The following is a 21128-nucleotide window of genomic DNA, read 5'->3' on the forward strand; positions in this document are numbered from 1 at the left end:
AAAACGTCACAAAATTAAAAAATTGCACATTTTGTCAAAAAAATGCTAAAATTCGTTATGTTAAAATGTTGAAACCAATCTATTACCACTAAAAACCATGCAGTAACCTTTTATCAAGCCCTAGAGCAGGTTTCTCGACGCATAGGGCTAATAAAAATAAAAAAAACGTCAAAAATTTTCAAAAACGTCAAAATTTTGTGGGGGTGGGGGGGGGGGGGGTTGAGGGCAATAGTGGGGGGTGGGGGCAACAGTGAAGGGGTCTACAACCTCTAAGAACTGCCCTTCATACCATAAGTATAAGTCTCCAAAACAGTTTCTGTGAATAGCATACTTGGAGACTTATGAGCTGAAAGGATCTAAGAGCACTTAATACCCGCTGGGCGGTACCTGTTACGAGGACGAAAAGTGAAATGGGTCAGACAAAAAATCGCATTAAGAAGACAGGACTAATATAATTGCTACAAACTCCGTTTGGGAGCAATTAATCATGGAAAAACCTGCAAAAAATTTTTAAAAAATTATCAGCTAACACATAGAAAGAGAAATTATCCTCAATGGTTTAATCGCAAATGATTCGATCAGACAAACTCTATATCAAAATTTGAAATAATAGTCGAGTTGCCGCACCTAAAAAAAGCACTATCAAAATAGCCAATGTTTGTTCAAACAGTTTTTTCTCACCACTTTACGATTATACAGGAAATAGTTCAGCCAGAATAGACATTGGCTGTTTTTGCTCCACTTCTCGTTTCAGCATGACCGAAATCTCCCAACTGTTAACTCCAAAATCATCAAAATATACGAAGAGACCCTTAGAAAAAGAATTATAATTGAAATCTTTGAATGTTAAAAATATAGCCGGCAGGCTGCGGAATCGATTCGAAGCAGAAAAAGATCTAAATAATCTGAAACGACCTTCAACTTACTTACAGACGCTATACATTTAATGCAAAAAAGGAATTCGAAAAGGGTATTTTCACCCAAGAAAGTGTGTTAACTTACTGATGAGCCCACCGGTTGCTCTAGCAACGTAATTTGGGGCAACGTCTATTGGTTTTAGAGCCCAGATGTCGGTGTCGATATAGATGCCCCCATATTTGTACACAACTGCTAATCTCAACGCATCGCTCAGGTGAACTACACTGTGCCTGAAAAAAAAAGATTTCTCTGAACAGAACAATCCGAACAAATGAATTGAAATAATAAGAAATAATAAGAAAAAGGGCAGCTGAGAACAGGCTACCGTAGGCCTAATGCTGTTCCGCTGCGATTACGAAGGAAGCAAAATTATTATTTATTATTATTAAATGGCCTTCGTTTATAACGTTTAAAAGTCATGCAAAATTGATTTGTGTGAATGGTAAAATTCTCTGGGGACAATAACGGAAAAGATCAGATCCGATTCCATAGATTTTTTGACAGCCCCCTTTCCTTAGTCCAACGAAATTGACACCAAACTGTATACTTCAATATTAATTTTGCAAAGCGCTAATTGCCAAACAAGTAAAAAAAAACAATTAAAATGAGGCGCTTCCCCCAAGCAATCATTTCCTTCTCAGAGAAGAAAAAATTTGTAGAGATTTGCATACACATCTTAAACTTTCCCCATGAAGGACTTCAAAGTGGTGCAGAGAGTTTTCGACCATTTCTTGGGAAGATTGCTGAAGAAGTGCTCTCCAGACCTCAACAATAAGTTTAAAACACTCACGTGCAAATTTTAAAATGCCGACAGTCTGCAGTGTAGGAATGGAAAGTTGAACTTAAGCGTTTTTCGGAAAAGAACCAAATTAATACTGACCTTGAAATATTCCCGACACCAAAGCGAATTCTAAATTTGAAATCGTACCAAGATAATAGTGGAAACTAATGAGAACGGTTGAATAAATAAATATTGATCCTGATAAAGATTCTATGATAAATCTACCACCAAATTCTCATACACGTAATGAAGAATGAGAAACCCATATTAGGGGCCTACGTTAAAAAAGTCATGAATGACCTTCTGAAAGCTTTTCCCAAAAAGGTATTTTTCACACAAAGATTCTGAACTTTTGGTAAAAATAGGACTAAACTATCATAACCAAACATAGATAAGCAGTATATATACGGCTCAATTTTAGTAAATTTTTGTAACCAAAATCAGTCTGAGAATTGTTATAATGCCAGATAATCGAAATTGCGGAGTAAACTTGATTCGACGAGTGAGTTAACAGATCTCTGTCGTGGTATTTAAAATTGTAGTAATTGTTTGAAATTAGTAAAGTCGGGTAACTATAGTTTTCGTTAAATTAACTTAGTAAATTTTCCACTATCTTCATTTTCCAGACTTTTTCTTATAACTTAGTAGAAACTAAAACCTGTATCTAGTAAGAATAGAATATACGTTCCGCTAGTTGGGATTAATAGAAGTCATAAATTAGTTGTTCTACAAGAACCGGAACCTAGTATTCATTAATACTAGGAATTTGCTAATTAGTTTCAGTTTCTCCTATTTCGAAACCGCAAATTTAGTAACTTCACACCACTATTTTAATGACTTTAAAAAATTCTTGGCTTTAGCATCAATTAATTGGATTTAAATTAACTTGGTGACTAGTAAACTAGTGATCAGCCAATCAACAATTAGGTTAAGTTAGGTTAACGAACTTGAGGACAGCACTGATTCCAGGACAACATCAAGACGATTGACTTCTGAGAGTATTAATTGGCCAAGCTCTTTCCCGGAGACCGTGTAGTGACGCCACTCTGAGGGTAGGCCCGCCTGCTCGTCGAAGACTTGGGAAGTTAAGTTAATTCATGTTGTATGGATTGGTGAACAAAGTAGACAATTAAAACAACCTGCAGTAACCTTAATACTTGATGGGCAATGTGTTAACGTTCTATCAATTTGGTTAATACTCGTCTGGTTGGGTTTTGGAGTGAACACCGACAAGCTCTTCACGTCATCTACTATTTTGTTTTAAGTATATTGGTTGATCGATTAATTAGAAAGTGAATTGAGAACCTGGTATACTTCTCAATCTTAGAGTCAACAATTTATTTCATTTGGTAAAACATTTCTTAGAAGTAAAAATTTTATATAACATAGAGAGGCGTTACAAACATATTCTAATATCATCATTATTATTGGCAATTGACTACATTTCTATAGCGCCTGAAAGTGCTGTCTTTAGGGCTTGAACGGAGGGCCTGGTATCACCCTTTAGTCTAATTAAGTGTAGTAGATTTGTGAAGTTACTATACAGTCCAGTAGTTTTTTCTAAAATTAGATTCTGGGAACAATTGTGGAATTGTGAATAGGATAAAACCTCCACCCTAAATATTCAGATTCTATATTGGCAACCAGAGAAGGATTCTTCTTATTAGAAGGCGGTTTTGCATTTTACAAAAAAAACGCAAAATTTAGAATTTGAGGGAACCCATAAATTAGATCTTTGGAATACGTTCCAAAGTTAAAACTCATCTATATTTTTTTCCGTGCCATTTGGTTTTGCATCGAAAATTTCTTCAATTGCCAAAAATGAACAACGCACCAAACAACCAGCAACAGCAGCAACAGAACAAGGCGAACAATCAGCAGTAAATAGTCATAGCACCACCCCTTCTCACCCCCCTCCGATACCCCGGCCGCGACTTCGAGAGTTTCGAAAGATGGATTCGACACTTCAAATCCATGTCAAATGCTAATAATTGGGATGACCAGAGACAACTTGAGGTCCTACCAACGTGTTTGAACAGTTATGCGTTAGATGAGTATTACAATTTCCCCAATCATTTTTTCAACAAGTGCAAGGATAACCAGCCCCGACCATAGCAAGGGTTCTGAACGCTTTTAACAACAAAATCGGCGACTTTCCCAACGCAACGAGTGCTCGCACCGATTTCAAAAATCTTCAACAATGTGAATCAGAGTCAATCCAAGAGTTCTCAAGGCGAGTTCGTAAGTTAGGAGAGGCAGCCAATGCTCATCTTGACGTTGCGGGACGACAGAAACCTGACAAAGATGCCTTTATGGACGGACTGCTGGACAGAGAAATCAGATATACACTCCTGAGGGAAGAACCGGGAAGCTTTAATGCAGCTACACAACGGGCTATTGCTCTAGACGCCATCAGTAAAACGGAATCCAGTCGACTGCGAGGACGAAGAAACGGACATGTGAGAGGAAAAAAGGGTGAACAAGATCATGATGAGTCAGCAACAGCTGACTTTAGAGCACTCAACACCAGTCTGTCATCGCGTTTCACTCATATGATCGAGTTTCAGACCAGAAGTTTCACAAATATGCTAGAGCAGCAAGAGCGACATACACAGATCATGGAGAAGATTCTTGAGACCCAAACAAGATTTCTATCTGAATCAAGTCAAACCAGATTTCAGAGTAGAAGTCCGGGAAGACCGGAAGGCTTTCGACCCAGAACGTCTGAGATGCAGTGCTATAATTGCCGAGAGTTTGGGCATTTGTCAAGTCAGTGTCCTCAGAAAGGATCAATACAACCGGACATATCCGCAAACTTGGACACTGATAGACAACCAATCAAAAAAAGCATTTTTCAGAGAGCAAACCCAGAACAAGTGAGCATTATCAACTAAGTTCAAGCCGAAGCAGTCTTTGGACCTACAGTCTACGTGATGGTTGATCTTGACGGACAAAAACACAAAGCGTTATTGGATACTGGGGGCAATGTGAACATTCTATCTGAAAAAACTTACTCACAGCATGAACAGCGTTCCAAACTCAGACCTTACCGGGAACAATTTCTTTCGGCCACCAATGATCCTTTCGAAATACTTGGCGTCTTTACTGGCGAAATAATGTTCGACATCGGGGTTAAAGTGAAAGTCGAGCTCCTGGTGACCCCAAACATAGACATGCTTTTGATACTTGGAACCCAGGTGATGGAGGAGAATAAAAATGTCAATCGACTTCCATTCAAAGCAGCTGATGATAAAGAAAGAATGCAATGTTGTCAATCTGCAATTTGCCTATAAATCTGAAGTCCCCAGGCACGTACATCTTTGTGAGACGGAAGCAGAAACGGGGTAACTGCAGAAACAAACCTAACCCTATCAGGCCATGAAGAGTTAGAACAGATTCGTTCTTTTGCAATTCCAGACAGAAACCAACAAACAGACGACAGAAGAACACTGCTGAGAGAGTTCAGAGATGTGTTTGCAATGAACGACAACAAACTTGGCCAGACACACTTGGTTCAGCAAGAAATTGACACAGGTGATACGCTGCCCATCACGCTTGCACCCCATAGACTTGCACCTGGAACGATCACTTTGGTTAAGAAGGAGATTGAGGACATGCTGACACAAAACATTATCCGACCATCAAACAGCCCGTACAGTGCACCAATCATTCTCGTTACCAAAAAGGATGGGAGCAACCGAAAGTGCACAGACTTCAGACGACTAAACGAAGTAACAAAGAAAGAAGTTTTTCCCCTTCCGCGAATTGACCAGAAACTGGATCATCTTCACGGAGCAACGATTTTCTCAAGCCTTGACCTAGCCTCTGGATGTTGGCAAGTCCCATTAGTTGAGAGTGCTATACCAAAAACCGCGTTCGTCACTCCCGATGGTGGACACTACGAGTACCTCAGACTTCCATTTGGACTTTGCAATGCACCGGGAACCTTCCAGCGACAATGTGGAGGAACACGAAAAACACATGCTCCTTGTTTTTCACTCTCTTCGCCAGGCCAATCTTAAACTCAAACCCAAGAAATGCCGCCTCTTTCAAGAATCCGTAACATATCTAGGATACAAACTGAGCCCAGAGGGAATTGCACCAGATGAAAACAAACTCGTTGCAGTACGGGACTGGAAACGACCAGAAAATGTTACCGAAGTGAGTTCATTTATTGGATTTTGCAGTTACTACCGACGTTTCATCAAAGATTTTGCTGGGATAGCGAAACCTCTTCACCAGATAACAAAAAAGAACAGCCGTTTCACTTGGAACCTTGAATGCCATAATGTGTTCGAAAAACTGAAAGTGGTTTTGATTGATAGCCCAGTACTCAAGCATCCGGATTACAACTCTCCTTTTATCGTGGACAGGGATGCAAGTGACAACAGTCTAGGGACAGTACTCTCGAATATTGTCGATGGAGTTGAATACCCTTTGGTTTTCACGAGCAGAGTTTTGACGCCCGCAGAATGTTGTTAGTCAACAACAAAAGAGAAGCATTAGCAGTCATTCAAGCGATGAAATGGTTCAAGCCTTACATTTGGAAAACTCAATTTGTGCTCAGAACAGATCAAGCATCGCTAAAGTGGTTATTTAGACAAAACAATGACGGGAGAAAATTCAGGATGCTCCAAAGACTGCAAGAATTCGGTTATCAAGTAGTACATAGACCAGGAGACAAGCACGGGAATGCAGATGGACTGTCAAGACAGTGCAGCATCACAACTGAGCTAACTGAATTTGAGAGACTGGATATGTTTGGAAGTTGCCCATCAGCTAACTCTTTGGAAGACGCCCTCAGAAGAATGAACTTAGTTACAGCCGAGGACGCGAACTAACCAATGAGCATCCAATTTAAAGAAGACGTAAGTTCACTTAGACTGGCTCAAAGAAACGATCCCTGCTTACGTCTCATCTTGCAATGGGCAAACGCTGAGAAACATCCAGACCAAAATCCACTGAGAGAGACTTAAAAATCAAGAATGCAAACGGAATAGCACAAGGAGAAGATGAATTAGCGATGTGGGGCCTCTGGAACCAGATGGAACTGACTGATGGCGTGCTGTACAGGAAGTGACATATGGAAGGAAGCAATACAACAGAAAAACAACTTGTAGTACTGCAGGGACTCAGAGAGACAGTTTTGAAACAACTTCGTTTCAAAACTCGACCTGTTACCCGAGCAAAGACAAGCGGTGCAAAATACATACTCGTATTGACGGACTATTTCACGAAATACGTGGTTTGCGTTCCTTTAGAAAGAACTACGGCCAAAAATGTTGCTAGAGCAATTGTGCAGAACTAAGTTTTGACGTTTGGAGCACCTGATTGCCTTCACACCGATCAAGGATCAAACTTCTGCGGCGAACTACTACTAGAAGTGTGCGAAGTTTTTGGAATAGAGAAGACAAGAACATCTCCATATCACCCGCAGGGAAATGGCACGGTAGAACGTCACAACAGAGTTTTTGTGGATGTTGTTTCCAAATAATGCGCAAACAATCCCAGCAGCTGGGATCAAATGATTCCCTATCTCAACTTCGTCTATAATACGACCGTAGACAAAACAACAGGACAAACTCCATTCTCACTTGTGTCTGGACAAGAATGCAAATACCCAATTGACTTGCTACTCCCAAAAACACATGGTCACGAAATTGCCAACTACGAATTCAAAAGATGGCTCAGCGAGCAATTCAGGGAAGCACATATGAATGCCAGAGAGAAACTTGGCCACAAGCAAGAAGGCAGAAAGGTATGTATCAGAAAAAGGTTTTTGGAGAAAAATTGAAGCCGGGAGAAAGAGTCTCGCTTTTTGCACCCCGCAACGCAAAATCAAAAAATTCTTCCTTCAATGGGACGGACCGTACAACATCATTGAGAAAACGTCAGAGGTCAATTACAAAGTTTCAAAGGATGCGATTGCAAAAAAAATGGCATATCGTCCACTACAAACAATTAAAGCCAGTCAAAGATGATGAGAGATCACCTAGAATGGAAACAAGATCTTTCCATTACGAAAAACTTCAGAGCCAAGGGAATGCAGGCAACAACAAGGAAATGGCTAACGATGAAAACATCCAATCCTTCACACCAGAATTTTTTTCGAGACCACAAAAGCAGCACAGTCGATACAAATGGATGGACGAAGACAAAAACTTCTTTTACGACTTATTCGCTGAACGCACGAACACTACAAAAACTCTCACCAAAAAAATTATACCAACGGAACCGAGCGGTGAAGAGCAAGAAGCAACCGAATTGTCTCAGCATGTACTCAAAGAAATTCAGACACCCTTCGTGACGCCAACCAAAGAGCTCAGTTCCACACCCCTTCCTCAACGACCACACAAGCCCAAAGTGGTGATGAGAGATCTCAATGAAGGCAAAAAAACACCGGCTAGCGCGACGAGATAAATGTGAAACCAAAAACTTTTGCGGAAATTCTAGGATCAAAAACAGACGATGGCACCCTCTCCATTGCAAAAACAAGAGAAAGAAGAGCAGTCGAGTATCTGAAGAGATTAGGAATCGACGACGAACAAAAAATTGAAGAGAATAATACGAACTTTTTATTAACAAAACAAGAAGACTTGGTTAAGTCTCATAATATAACCAATATATATATATATATATATATATATATATATATATATATATATATCGGAATTTTAGTTCGATTCTGGGGATTAAATTATTGGACTTGGATTTACGATAAAAAAAATTGGGGTAAAGTATTGCTTGAAAACTTCTTTGATACAGGGGAATGAGATGAAATTTTTTCATTTGATTGGAATTCATTTAACAATAAAAAGATTGTCCTTTTTGACAAAAAAATTTTTTTAAGAAAAGGAGTAAGTGCTGTATTATTTTCCTGCATTTATAGGGATAACACTATCTAAGCATCGAGAGCAGTAATCCTTTACAAGGGAATGCAGGCAACAACAAGGAAATGGCTAACGATGAAAACATCCAATCCTTCACACCAGAATTTTTTTCGAGACCACAAAAGCAGCACAGTCCATACAAATGGATGGACGAAGACAAAAACTTCTTCTACGACTTATTCGCTGAACGCACGAACACTACGAAAACTCTCACCAAAAAAATTATACCAACGGAACCGAGCGGTGAAGAGCAAGAAGCAACCGAATTGTCTCAGCATGTACTCAAAGAAATTCAGACACCCTTCGTGACGCCAACCAAAGAGCTCAGTTCCACACCCCTTCCTCAACGACCACACAAGCCCAAAGTGGTGATGAGAGATCTAAATGAAGGCAAAAAAAAACACCGGCTAGCGCGACGAGATAAATGTGAAACCAAAAACTTTTGCGGAACTTCTAGGATCAAAAACAGACGATGGCACCCTCTCCATTGCAAAAACAAGAGAAAGAAGAGCAGTCGAGTATCTGAAGAGATTAGGAATCGACGACGAACAAAAAATTGAAGAGAATAATACGAACTTTTTATTAACAAAACAAGAAGACTTGGTTAAGTCTCATAATATAACCAAATATATATATATATATATATATATATATATATATATATATATATATATCGGAATTTGAGTTCGATTCTGGGGATTAAATTATTGGACTTGGATTTACGATAAAAAAATTGGGGTAAAGTATTGCTTGAAAACTTCTTTGATACAGGGGAATGAGATGAAATTTTTTCATTTGATTGAAATTCATTTAACAATAAAAAGATTGTCCTTTTTGACAAAAAAATTTTTTTAAGAAAAGGAGTAAGTACTGTATTATTTTCCTGCATTTATAGGGATAACACTATCTAAGCATCGAGAGCAGTAATCTTTTACAAGATGTTCAATTTTTGGATTATATTACTTGCAATTGCGGTTCGACTTCAAACGATTCTGAGCGGAATATCTAGCGCTCATGTTCTACTTCAACCACAGATTCCGGTGTCTCTGACAAATTCCTATAAAACACTTGACACCGTGATACTTTTTCCAAGAGAGCTAGGCTTGGAGCTTCAAAACGTCTTTCAGTTTACAACAGTCCTCCAAGAAGTAAAGGAGAAGACTTGGATCGGCTCGAAATTTTGTAACAACCAAGAGCTCAGCTCACTACTACAGCATCACTTTGATGATTTGATATCATCCATTAAGACGGAGTATGGCAGAGAAGAGAGAAGAAGAAACCAAATCATCGACAAGATGAAAGCCTTTACTAACCAAACAGATCAAATACAGCGTCAAAGACGATCTGCCCTCTTGTTTGCGATGGGAGTAGCAACTGATATAACCCTGGAGCCATTGTTAGAAAAAGCCGGCTGTAGGCTTCTGTCTATGTTTAGTCTGTGTCACAGTGCTAAACAGAAGATGCAAAAGTTGGAAGGGAGAGTAAAAAAATCTCGAAAAAGGGGTGTTAAATTACACTGAGGACAATTTTAGGAGACTGCAACCTAACTTGAACAACCTGCAAACAACCAATGGAAAGCTTACAACAAGCACAAGTTTGCAATCACAAGAACGGACGTATTTATGTTTGCTTTCCGAGCCCAGAGTGCAATCAACAACGCCACTTGGACACTGAATGCAATATAGAGCGAGCTACAAATTCAAACGCTGAACATTACAGATGAAAGGACACAGTTTGCTACCGGTATGGGTGTTCCAGCTAATGGTAACCTACCTGCAGCACTGATACCTTACTTGGAATTACAGAAAATACTCTCAAATTTGAAATTCAGTGGAAAACAATTATCAATTCCTTCAGAAGACTCCAGCCTGTATTACAGTTTGCCACTAATCAGAAATGTGTTTGTCAACGAAAACGGGCTCCTGATCCCTCTGATGATTCCAGTGTACAGTGGAGAGCCTGTTTACGACGGTTACAAAGCAATCGCACTACCACAACCCATCAAGAACTCTACAACGGCAGCAACGCTGAAACAAGACCGGAATTACTTAATTGTGTCAGGACGAGAAGAAATTTACGCTGAAATGAACAGTGAGGAGTATCTGTCATACCCCGGTACACCACAGTTAAAACTGTGCACAAAACCAATGGCGCTGGTGAGCGCACAAGATCAGATATGCTTAACAGCTCTACTCTACGACCATGAGGTAGCGGCATTGAAGACATGTGTACGAGAAGTGACCGAGATGGCAATTTTGCCAACAGCAGTCTACCTGGGTAACTCTATCTACCTATTATGTGCGGCGGATGACCAGCAATTCCTCTACAACATAAAATACCAAGATGGAAAGAAACTTTCCAGTAGGGGTAATGGTTGCAAAAGTTGCTTGGTACACCCTCCATGCAACGGGAAATTACTTCATCCAACTAACGGATTGGTGATGTTACCTGACCCTGCCGAATGTGTGGAACAAAGTGGATCAATAACCATCATCAGCACTCCAGATATCCTTGACGCAGTTTTTACTATACCAAGTTTTCCTGCAAATCTTCCAATGAACGAGCAGCAGACGTTGACGCTACACAGGGTTAGGTCAAAACTCCAAAATGTCCCAACGTTGGACGTAACCCATCAACCGATTAAGGAAATGGCTGGCAAAATACAGACACAGTACAAAAAGGACAGCAGCAAAGAACATCTTTTTCAGCCCTCCTGGCGGAAGACACTATCAGAATTGGCTGGCCTATTAGCTTTTACTTTTTGGATGCTGGGACTCTTACTTGCAGCTGTTTGGATAGCAAGGAAGTCTTACGTGAATAACAGGAAAAGGAGACCCATGAACAGTTCGTGAACTGATCCAATTAGAAATGCCGGAAATTGAACTCCTACTGAGGAAAGACTTAACTTAGTAGAAAGAATGCGAATCGAAGACACTCAAATTGATTGAATTTGTCGTACCGCAAATTGTGGTGACGGTGCTATTTTATACTCTAATTGCATAGCGTTGTACTATTCAGGAGAATAGTTTAGTCCGGATGGGTGAGATGTAGCAATGAAAAGTTGAGATTAAGCGTTTTTCGGAAAAGAACCAAATTAATACTGACCATGAATTATTCCCAACACCAAAGCAAATTCTAAATTTGAAACCGTACCAAGATAATGATGGCGAAGAAATTTAAACTAATGAGAACAGTTGAAAAACTAAATATTGATCCTGATATGGACTCTATGACAAAGCTACTACCAAATTCTCATGCACGTAATGAAGAATGAGAAACCGATATTAGGGGCTGAGGTTATCAAAGTCATGGATGACCTTCTGAAAACTTTTCCCAAAAAAGTACTTTTCACACAAAGATTTGGAACTTTTGGTAAAAATAGGACTAAACTATCATAACCAAACATAGATAAGCAGTATATATACGGCTCAATTTTAGCCAATTTTTGTAACCAAAATTAGTCTGAGAATTGTTATAATGCCAGATAATCGAAATTGCGGACTAAACTTGATTCGACGAATGAGTTAACATATCTCTGTCATGAAATTGAAAATTGTAATAATTGTTTGAAATTAGTAGATTCGGGTAACTATAGTTTTCGTTAAATTAACTTTGTAAGTTTTCCACTATCTTCATTTTCCCGACTTTTTCTTATAACTTAATAAGAGAACTTTAGTAGAAACTAAAACCTGTATCTAGTAGGAATAGACTATACGTTCCGCAAGTTGGGATTAATAGAAGTCATCAACTAATTGTTATACAAGAACGGGAACCTTTTCTTTAATACTAGGAATTTGCTAATTAGTTTCAGTTTCTCCTATATCAAAAGCGCATAATTGTACAAATTTAGTGACTTCACATCGCATTTTTAATGACTTAAAAAATACTTGGTTTTAGCTTCAATTAATTGGTTTTATATTAGTTTGGGGACTAGTATAAAGTAGTGATCAACCAATCAACAATTAGTTTAAGTTAGGTTAACGAACTGGAGGACAGCACCGAGTCCAGGACAACATCAAGACGATTGATTTCTGAGAGTATTAATTGGCCAAGCTCCTTTCCGGAGACCCTATAGTGAAGCCACTCTGAGGGTAGGCCTGCCTGCTCGTCGAAGACTTGGGAAGTTAAGTTAACCCATGTAGTATGGAATGGTGAAAATAGTAGACAATTAAAACGGTCTGCAGTAACCTGAATACCTGATGAGCAATGTCTTAGCGTTCTATCAAGTTGGTTAATACTCGTCTGGTTGGGTTTCGGAGTGAACACCGACGAGCTCTCAAGTCATCTACTATTTTGTTTTAAGTATATTGGTTGATCGATTAATTAGAAAGTGAATTGAGGACCTGGTATAATTTTCAATCTTAGAGTCAACAATTTATTTCATTTGGTAAAACATTTCTTAGAAGTAAAAATTTTATATAACATAGAGAGGCGTTACAAACATATTCTAATATCATCATTATTATTGGCAATTGACTACATTTGTATAGCGACTGTCTTTAGGGCTTGAATGGAGGGCCTGGTATAACCCTTTTGTCTAATTAAGTGTGGTAGGTTTGTGAAGTTACTATCCAGTGCAGTATTTTTCTCTAAAAATAGATTCTACGAACAATTGTGGAATTGTGAATAGGGTAAAAACCTCCACCCAAAATATTCAGATTCTATATGCAGTGCCAGATGTTAAAATGCCCGAAGTTGCTACTTTCGTCATTTTAAAACGTGCGCGTTTCGTGTTTTAAGCATGGTTAAGTGACTCTGCTGAAGTCACTTCGAAATTCTGACTTAATATCACGAACCGCATCGCGGTTCTCGAAAAACGCCAGAAGTTCTCAGTGACTTCAACCAGAGTCACGTAGGCATTACTTATAAATCACGATAATGACTCGAAGATTGACTAGCTTTCACTTTGAGCCGCTTGTTTTTGAAATCTTCCTCTAGCAATCTGGGAGGTCAATAAATCAAATTAATTGATTCTACTGAAAATATATGAAAAAATTCGGATCATTTTTTGATAATTATTATATATAATACTTATACTCTCACTGTGAGTCTAAACCTGTAAATATCATATAAATTTCTTACTTTCGTAATGGAAGTCCTTCAACGAAAGTTTCCTGTGTGAAGTTCTCAAAGGGAGTGTTTTTCAAGATTTCCTCCGAAGGCAGTCGCGAGAAGTTTATATTTGTGAGTTTAGTCTGCAGTAGATATCCCAAGTAATTTCTTCCGTCTCTGTCGTTGTAGTTCATTGACAGTAATCTGTCAACAAAAACATCAGTTTTCAGTCGGGAAGATTAGGAATTCAGAGTAAAATCATATGATTTTCTCTTCTAAGATGGATTTAACCTTAGCTTTTTAATTTTCTAAAAAAAAGAAATTAATTTTTAATTTTCTAAAAAAAAAGAATATGTAAATCTGTATTTAAAATCAGAAAAATTAAAAAAATCTCTGTGCTGCATTTGAATTATGAAAAATATTAATAGGACTGGGCAGTTTTGAGAAGTCATACAAAGCGAGCAAAATCCTTAAGATCGAGCTGCTTTGAATCAAAAATAGCATTGTCTAAAATAGATGGGGCATTATTAAGAGTGCACACCGTTTTCATCAACGAAAGGTGTCATGTGGTCATCGTAAAAGTAGACAAACAACACCAAATTTCAGCATCATATAAGAAAATGATCTTCCATTATTTAAAGGCAGGTTTTCCTGCCTTTAAATAATTTTATTGAAACTTTGTATTGAAACTTTTGAAATGTGTTGGAACTTTTGAAATTTTTATTGCAAAATATAAAAGTATGCAATCTACTTTAGCATCTAAAGGACTAACTCGAGACATCTTTTATAAATTGTTTTTCAGAAAGTTTAAAAAAATAGGATGCATCAAAACTACAACAAAATTTTTCAGATGGATTACAACAGAAGCAATAAACTAAACTGGTCTTTTTTATTAAGTCAATTTTGTCGATCGGCAGATTTATCTTAACGAGTATCGAATGCTGTCATTACAAAATTCTTCAAGCATAGAAAATTTTAACTGGGTGATTTTTTGAATTCTTTTTGACTGAGCAGTTATAGAAGTTCAAACTTGTTGTGAGCGTCAACTGACTTTTACTATATGTAAAGCTTTTACTTATACTGACTTTTACTTATACTTTTTAAAATGTTTGCTCTCAATTTTTTTTTGCTAAAAAAAGCAAAATTGTTTCTGTAAAATTACTGTTTTCATTTGGATATGACACAAGAATGCTAAATTTTTTGGTTTAACATTTTTTGGGAAAAATGGCCAATTTTTTTCTCAATTTAAACTTTTTGTATAAAAAGAATCAAAACAGCAACTTTTAGATAAAACTGTTAAAATGTCTGGAACAGAATTGCCCTGAAAACTCTTCAGACAATTTACACAAATAATAGAGAAGGCCAGCTGAACTTCTCTTATCTAGTATCTATCAAAATGTTTTGGAGCTGACTTTTTGCAATTTGATGCCACTTCAATTTGATCAAACGTATTTTTCTGCGCTTTCAATGTTATTTTAGGAATTATTTGTATTTTTGTTTATTAATGTTAATAACTGAAACAACTAATTCTTTTTAGCAGCAGCAAATTTATGGGGGGACTCTGATGTTCTAAGTTCCATGTAATGTGCAATTGTTTAGTGTAGTTTTCTAACAAGTTTTCTTCGGGGTTTAGGGCGGCTCAAAAAGAATTATATTATTTATCAGTGAGTTGTTTTTTTGGCTTGGACACTATTTTTTGCAAAATTTTGGACTTACTGAGGTTTACATTTTTTAGTTGTTCTTTTCGTTTTTTTCGTATTACTTATACTCATCAGTAAGTAATCGCATCGACTTTCTAAAAGGTAAGCATTCGGGAAGCGGAATAACGTTTTCAAAAGCTAAAGATTTAAATGACTAATCATATTAATGGTTCCCAAGATTTTTGTAAATAATAGCACCCAATCAGCATTCTAAAAATTTAATCCCGCTCAAATGGTGTTCATAAACTACCGCGAGCTAGTTGAGCCTCTGCTCTGTGAAAAATTATTTTGAAAAAGCCGTTTTAAATTTTTGAGTTAATTAAAATGCAGTTTCTGAATTATGTTTTATTAGGATAATTATGTATTCTCAGTAGCCGCAGAGTTATAGCGATGTCGCATCTTGGATTTGTCCAGTCGGTTAATAAATGAATTGTACTGAATACTGATTTTTCAATTCTGAATGATTTACACATTTTGAACCTTTAAATTTAAACTTGAACTAAATTTTGAGATTTAACTTCAACCTTGAATAATTGAGACAGAAGCAGAATGAGTTGTTTTGAACTTCAGGTTTTATTTCATTGCCGCCTACTCCCTGGACTGCTTTCCAAACGCTACTAAAGGGTATACATGTGATTTAAGAGCGCATCGATGCTATTTTTGCATCGAAACTGGGCAACTAGTGCTTTCTTTACTTTTAATTTTTCCATATTATTTATGGTGGATTTATAAGTATTACCTGTATGTACTGTTTTTCGTTGTCTTCCTGCTTGGTTTCGTTAATGGCAGTTTCTCTCAGGGATTTAGGGAGTCTTAAGTTAAAATATTTCATTTTTCATTTAATGGTTTTTTGCCTTGACCCATTTTTCAAAAAGTGACAATTTTTGGTTTGCCCTGATTTGACGTCTTTTTTTGCTGAATCTCATCAGTGACATTCTTCGTTGACGTTCTAAGAAGAGGAAATTCAGATCTTACAAAGTTTAAATTTTATAGTTAAACGTTCAAATGTTTGAGACCATTCACTTTTGGAAGTTCGCTTGTGTTTTTGATTTCTCTCCTTGGCTGATTAGTTTGCATATCAGCTCGTATAAGAAACAGATCCTATCTGTTTCTAGCAAAAAATGAACAACTCTGTTTAATAGTTTCAGTTTTTATCTAACTTATTTTAACTTTGGCTCTCTTCGTTATTAAAGCCCACTGGATATCGACTTGAAACCTGCACTTTTTATTTTTTCGTTATCTCAATTAAACTGTTTTTAGTCACATCGGCCCTATTATGACGTTTTTTCTGAATTCAAATACCCTTTCACATTGTAGATGGTGCGGTATACAAAGACACCAATTTTGTCGAAGGATTTGTTGTTTTTTTGAACATTTATTTTTGTTGTTATCGCTTTGCCTTCATGTTATCCTTGTCACATTTTGACATCCTTGACAGTTGAAAATTTTAATTAATGGTTGCATTTTAAACTATCTTTGACTCGAATACCTTCGAAAACATATTGGAAACCATTTTGTTTTTTTTTGGTTATATTAAGATCACTATTTTTTTCTGCTTTATTTGCTTATTTTTCCTAAGTAGTGTCATTTGTCTTGTTGAATATCAAAAGATGAAAACAATTTTGGTAGTCAAGTCGTTTTTTATCCATTAATTTGGATTCTCATTGAGGATTTGCCTTGCCTATTTTTAATTCATTTAACCAGTATGTCTTGCTCCTCATTTTTTATTACGTCAATCTTATCACGCCTCCAAAAGTCAAAGAACGACTTTTATTTCATTTATTATTGCATATTTTTTGGATTCTAGGACCACTGTGTGATAAGTTCTTGATCATACATGAGTGGGTCACCCAGAAAAATTAATTTTGCCTCTAGTTACCTGATCTGAAAAGAAAGTGCAAAGTTTTATAGAAATGATCTTGAGAAACAAAGACACAACATTAGGGCTAAGAGAACAGAAAAAAGAAAGCAAGGAAAAATTGATTTCAATTCAGGAAGTTCTCTATACAAACAAAGCAAATACTGCCGAACAAAATCCCCCCCCCCCCACCAAATCAACCTGGAAACAACCCAAAACATCCCCATAGTGGATCCATTCCTCGCATTCATACCCAGAAAAAACAAATACTGGAGCCATTTGCAGAGTGAGTGTCAGCTTCTAGTTGAAGAAGACAATAGATCCTCTAGCTTACCAAACCATTAAGTAAGGGAAGACGGTTACTAAACATCAATTATTATCAATAATACCACCTGTAGAGCTCAACTGGACAAAAATCATGAGCTCTCAGCCTCTTAGTTCGTTTATCTAATTTCATCAAATTACAAACTAAAGTAGCCGACAGAATTCAACCAATAATGCACATCCTAAACACTTCACAGACAAAGAAAAAGTCAAGGACCAAACTGAGGAAATTATTCCCCAACAACAACCCAAAATCAACAATTGGGTAAGAATTTCAATACCTACAAAGACAAGCAGTACTACAGCCCCGAACTCGAAGTTACCCAAGACTTGTTGTCAACCGTAGTGATTGACAGCTCATTCAATCACACCAAACAACAAAATTGCCATGAAAGCGGACGTAAGATTATTTATGACATAAGCTGCTGACTTTTGTTTGCGAATATTGACTTCTGTTTTTGAACATTGGACTTGAAAACTAGCTTAGTTATTAATGCGGTAACTCTCGTAATACTCAAGCTACAAAGGGCATTTTGAGCAGTTTTCCCACAGCAGACAACAGTCTCTCGTCCCTATCTAAGTAGGTGGAGTAAATTTAGATTATATTGAACGACTCTTCGAGTCGTTTTATAAACTCAGTAAAGAACTGTAGTCCGATATTTTGTATTGATTCACGTAAGCTCCTTTATTATAGCAACAACGTGTAAGCATCAAGTAACGTAATAGCTGTAAAACGTACAAGCGTTAACGATGATCATAGCATTAAATGGAACTTAGACGGCAAGATTTTTTGTTGTTCACATAACAGGTTTTTTCGTCTGATGTCATTGACGTCAAAATCAGTTCCGTATTCAATCGACAATTGTCTAGAAAACCTAAAAATATTAAGCTGAAAACCAGCTTAATCGATACATATAGTGGTTATATTTACATAAAATTAGGTTAAATGAATTTTTTCGGAACTTTCTACGTATATTAGAACGTATTTAAATCTTGTTTTAATGTTTTTTAATACTCGATTCTGATTGGCTATATTTCGTCCATTTACTACGTATCATCCTCCGGCCCACAAGAAGATGTTGGGAAAACTGGTACAAGTTTTACAAGCGGACGGACGAGTGAACTGGTAGACGTACGTAAAACGGCGGAGCGCGCGACGCTATCGGAGCCGTAACGGAATTCCACAATCCGAGCGGTTGGGTAGTAACCCCTAGGGTTGGTTTCCTCAACTATCCAAACCAAGTCACCGGTCTTAAGGTGTTGCTGGGCAGGCGTCTGCCACTTAGAGCGTCGGTTCAGCGTCGGTACGTACTCTTTGATCCAACGGGACCAGATCACATTAGCGTACGACTGCGCACGGGCGTAACGTTTACGATGGTCGAACTCATTTTTGCCGACAACAGACGGAACACCGGTAGAGTGTTCTACTAAAAGAAAGTGGTTGGGCATTAAAGCGTTCAAATTGCACGGATCAGCGCTTACGGGTGTTAAAGGACGCGAATTGAGGGCATTCTTCAAGAGACAAAAAGTAGTATGCAGTACCTCATCCGTGAGGCGACGCGTGCCAAGAGTAGTATAAAACACGCGCTTGAAACTGCGTACCAACCGCTCCCAGATGCTACCTTGATGTGGTGCGCTGGGTGGATTGAACCTCCACTTTATACCTTTGTGAGCGAGCTCAGCTGCAATGATGACAACGTTCCATTTTTCAATACTTTCTCGGAGTTCTTTCTCCGCTCCAATAAAGTTAGTGCCATTGTCATGGCAGGTGTACCCCTAAGTGACACAAACCGCTCAACGCCCATAACACAAGAATTGGGGTCCATGGATGTAACTATCTCGACATGGACAGCGCGAGTAGTGAGACAGGTGAAGAGGAAGCCCCACCTTTTCTCAGTAGTACGGCGGACAGTAACATAGAATGGCCCAAAGTAGTCAACGCCAGTGTTCGTGATGGGAGGCGACTGGTAAGCAAGTCTCACTTTAGGTAAGTCGGACATGATTGGTTGCATAGTTACAGCTTGGAATTCTCGGCATCTCAGGCAGTGTGCTTTGATGGAACGTAAAGACGATCTTAGTTTCAGTACTGTATAGTGTTCCTGCACAATTGATCTTAGGTATTCAACGCCTTGATGAAAATGCTTTAGGTGGGTATGTTCAAGGAACAGTTTTACAAAAGGATGACGTGCATCTAATATGATTGGGTACTTTACGTTAAACCCAACTTCAATTAACCGCTTGATGTTGCCCGAGGAACGGATTAGCCCATTTGGACTAATGAACGGTGAATGTGGAGCTTCGGCTACTCCGTTTAACAGATTTATTGTCAAGAAGATCTTTTCTTTCGGTTGCAAAAGACTCTCCTTGCACCAAGTAATGTAGTTGACGCTCGGCTTCGTCAAGCTCAGTAGGGTTAGTAATGCTACCATCGAGGTTTCGGTAGCCGGCATGTTTCGGCAAAAGCCGGAGAACGTATTCGGCAATGCGCAAGTACTTTTGATAAGAACTAAACTTATCAAACGGAAATAATGAAGGAACGGGAGTTGTCTGTTATTTGACAGATGTAGCCAGAGATACGGTGTCTTCTATAGTGACTGCTTGGTTGACGCCAATTTTTATGTTTTTAATGACGTCTTTGTTCGGTACAAACGGGAAACGTGAATTAGTTAGGAAATGTGGACCTTTGATCCAACTGCTTAGTTGCAAAATCTCAGCGGACATTCCAAGCGTGCCAGCGTCAGCTGGATTATCCTTAGTTGCGACGTGGTTCCATTGGTCAACGCCGGTATACTCCAAAATTTCGCATACACGGTTTGCAACAAAGATTGGTTGCTTTTCATTAGAGTTAATCCATTGGAGCACGGTCGTGCTATCTGTCCACATGAATACTTGGTTAACAGTTACGGTAAGTGCTTGTGTAATTTATATTTTCAGTCGAGCGGCAAGTAGAGCTGCTTGTAATTCGAGTTTTGGGACAGTCATTACTTTCATTGGCACCACGCGCGCTTTCCCCAAAACAAACGCAAGCTCTGTTTTTTTCTTGGCCCGTACGTGTTTTTACTCGGGCTCGCAAGAATGCGACGGCACTGAAAATATCCTGCGAACTGTCACCGAACATATGCAACTCTATATTATCAAAGGGTCCACTAAAGTAACTTCGGGGAATTTTGATGTTTTCAAGCTTTGGTAAGTCCACACTCCAAACCAAAAATCTTTGAACGATGTCCTGTGGGAGCTCGTCATCCCATTGTTGTCCTGTGACACGCCAGATGTCTTTTAGGAGCAGTCGCGCACCGACGGTAAACGGTGCGACAAGACCAATGGGGTCAAAGACTTTCGAGACAACACTTAGGACCAAGCGTTGCGTGAGGGACTTTGTGATAGCGCAGCTTATACCCCAACTCACAACTAAAGTGTCATTAGTGTGGTCCTACTTTAGCCCAAGCACGTGCGATGAATCCTCTTGACATGAAACAATAACCTTCGGCTCAGTAGATTGAAGAGAACCATGAATTTGGTCAGCCAGATTTGGCACATTGCTTACGAACTTTGTAAGCTTGAACCCACCTAGATGGAGAAGATGTACCATTTCCTTCGATCTATTG

The 21128-nt window shown here is 38.3% G+C and overlaps 1 protein-coding gene across 1 annotated transcript in view; it reads right to left on the reverse strand.

Annotated features, from left to right (window-relative positions):
- Window positions 1-21128, reverse strand: part of LOC142338290 (uncharacterized) — a 44079-nt gene that overhangs the window by 14175 nt on the left and 8776 nt on the right. The window contains exons 2-3 of the mRNA XM_075387971.1: window positions 13672-13845; window positions 1003-1148 (exon numbers count right to left, since the gene is read on the reverse strand). Coding sequence (XP_075244086.1) covers window positions 1003-1148; window positions 13672-13845 — 320 coding nt within the window. The remainder of the gene's footprint in view (window positions 1-1002; window positions 1149-13671; window positions 13846-21128) is intronic.

The sequence above is a fragment of the Convolutriloba macropyga genome, chromosome 4, assembly GCF_964194025.1.
Source record: "Convolutriloba macropyga chromosome 4, txConMacr16.3, whole genome shotgun sequence".
Taxonomy (NCBI): Eukaryota; Metazoa; Xenacoelomorpha; order Acoela; family Convolutidae; genus Convolutriloba; species Convolutriloba macropyga.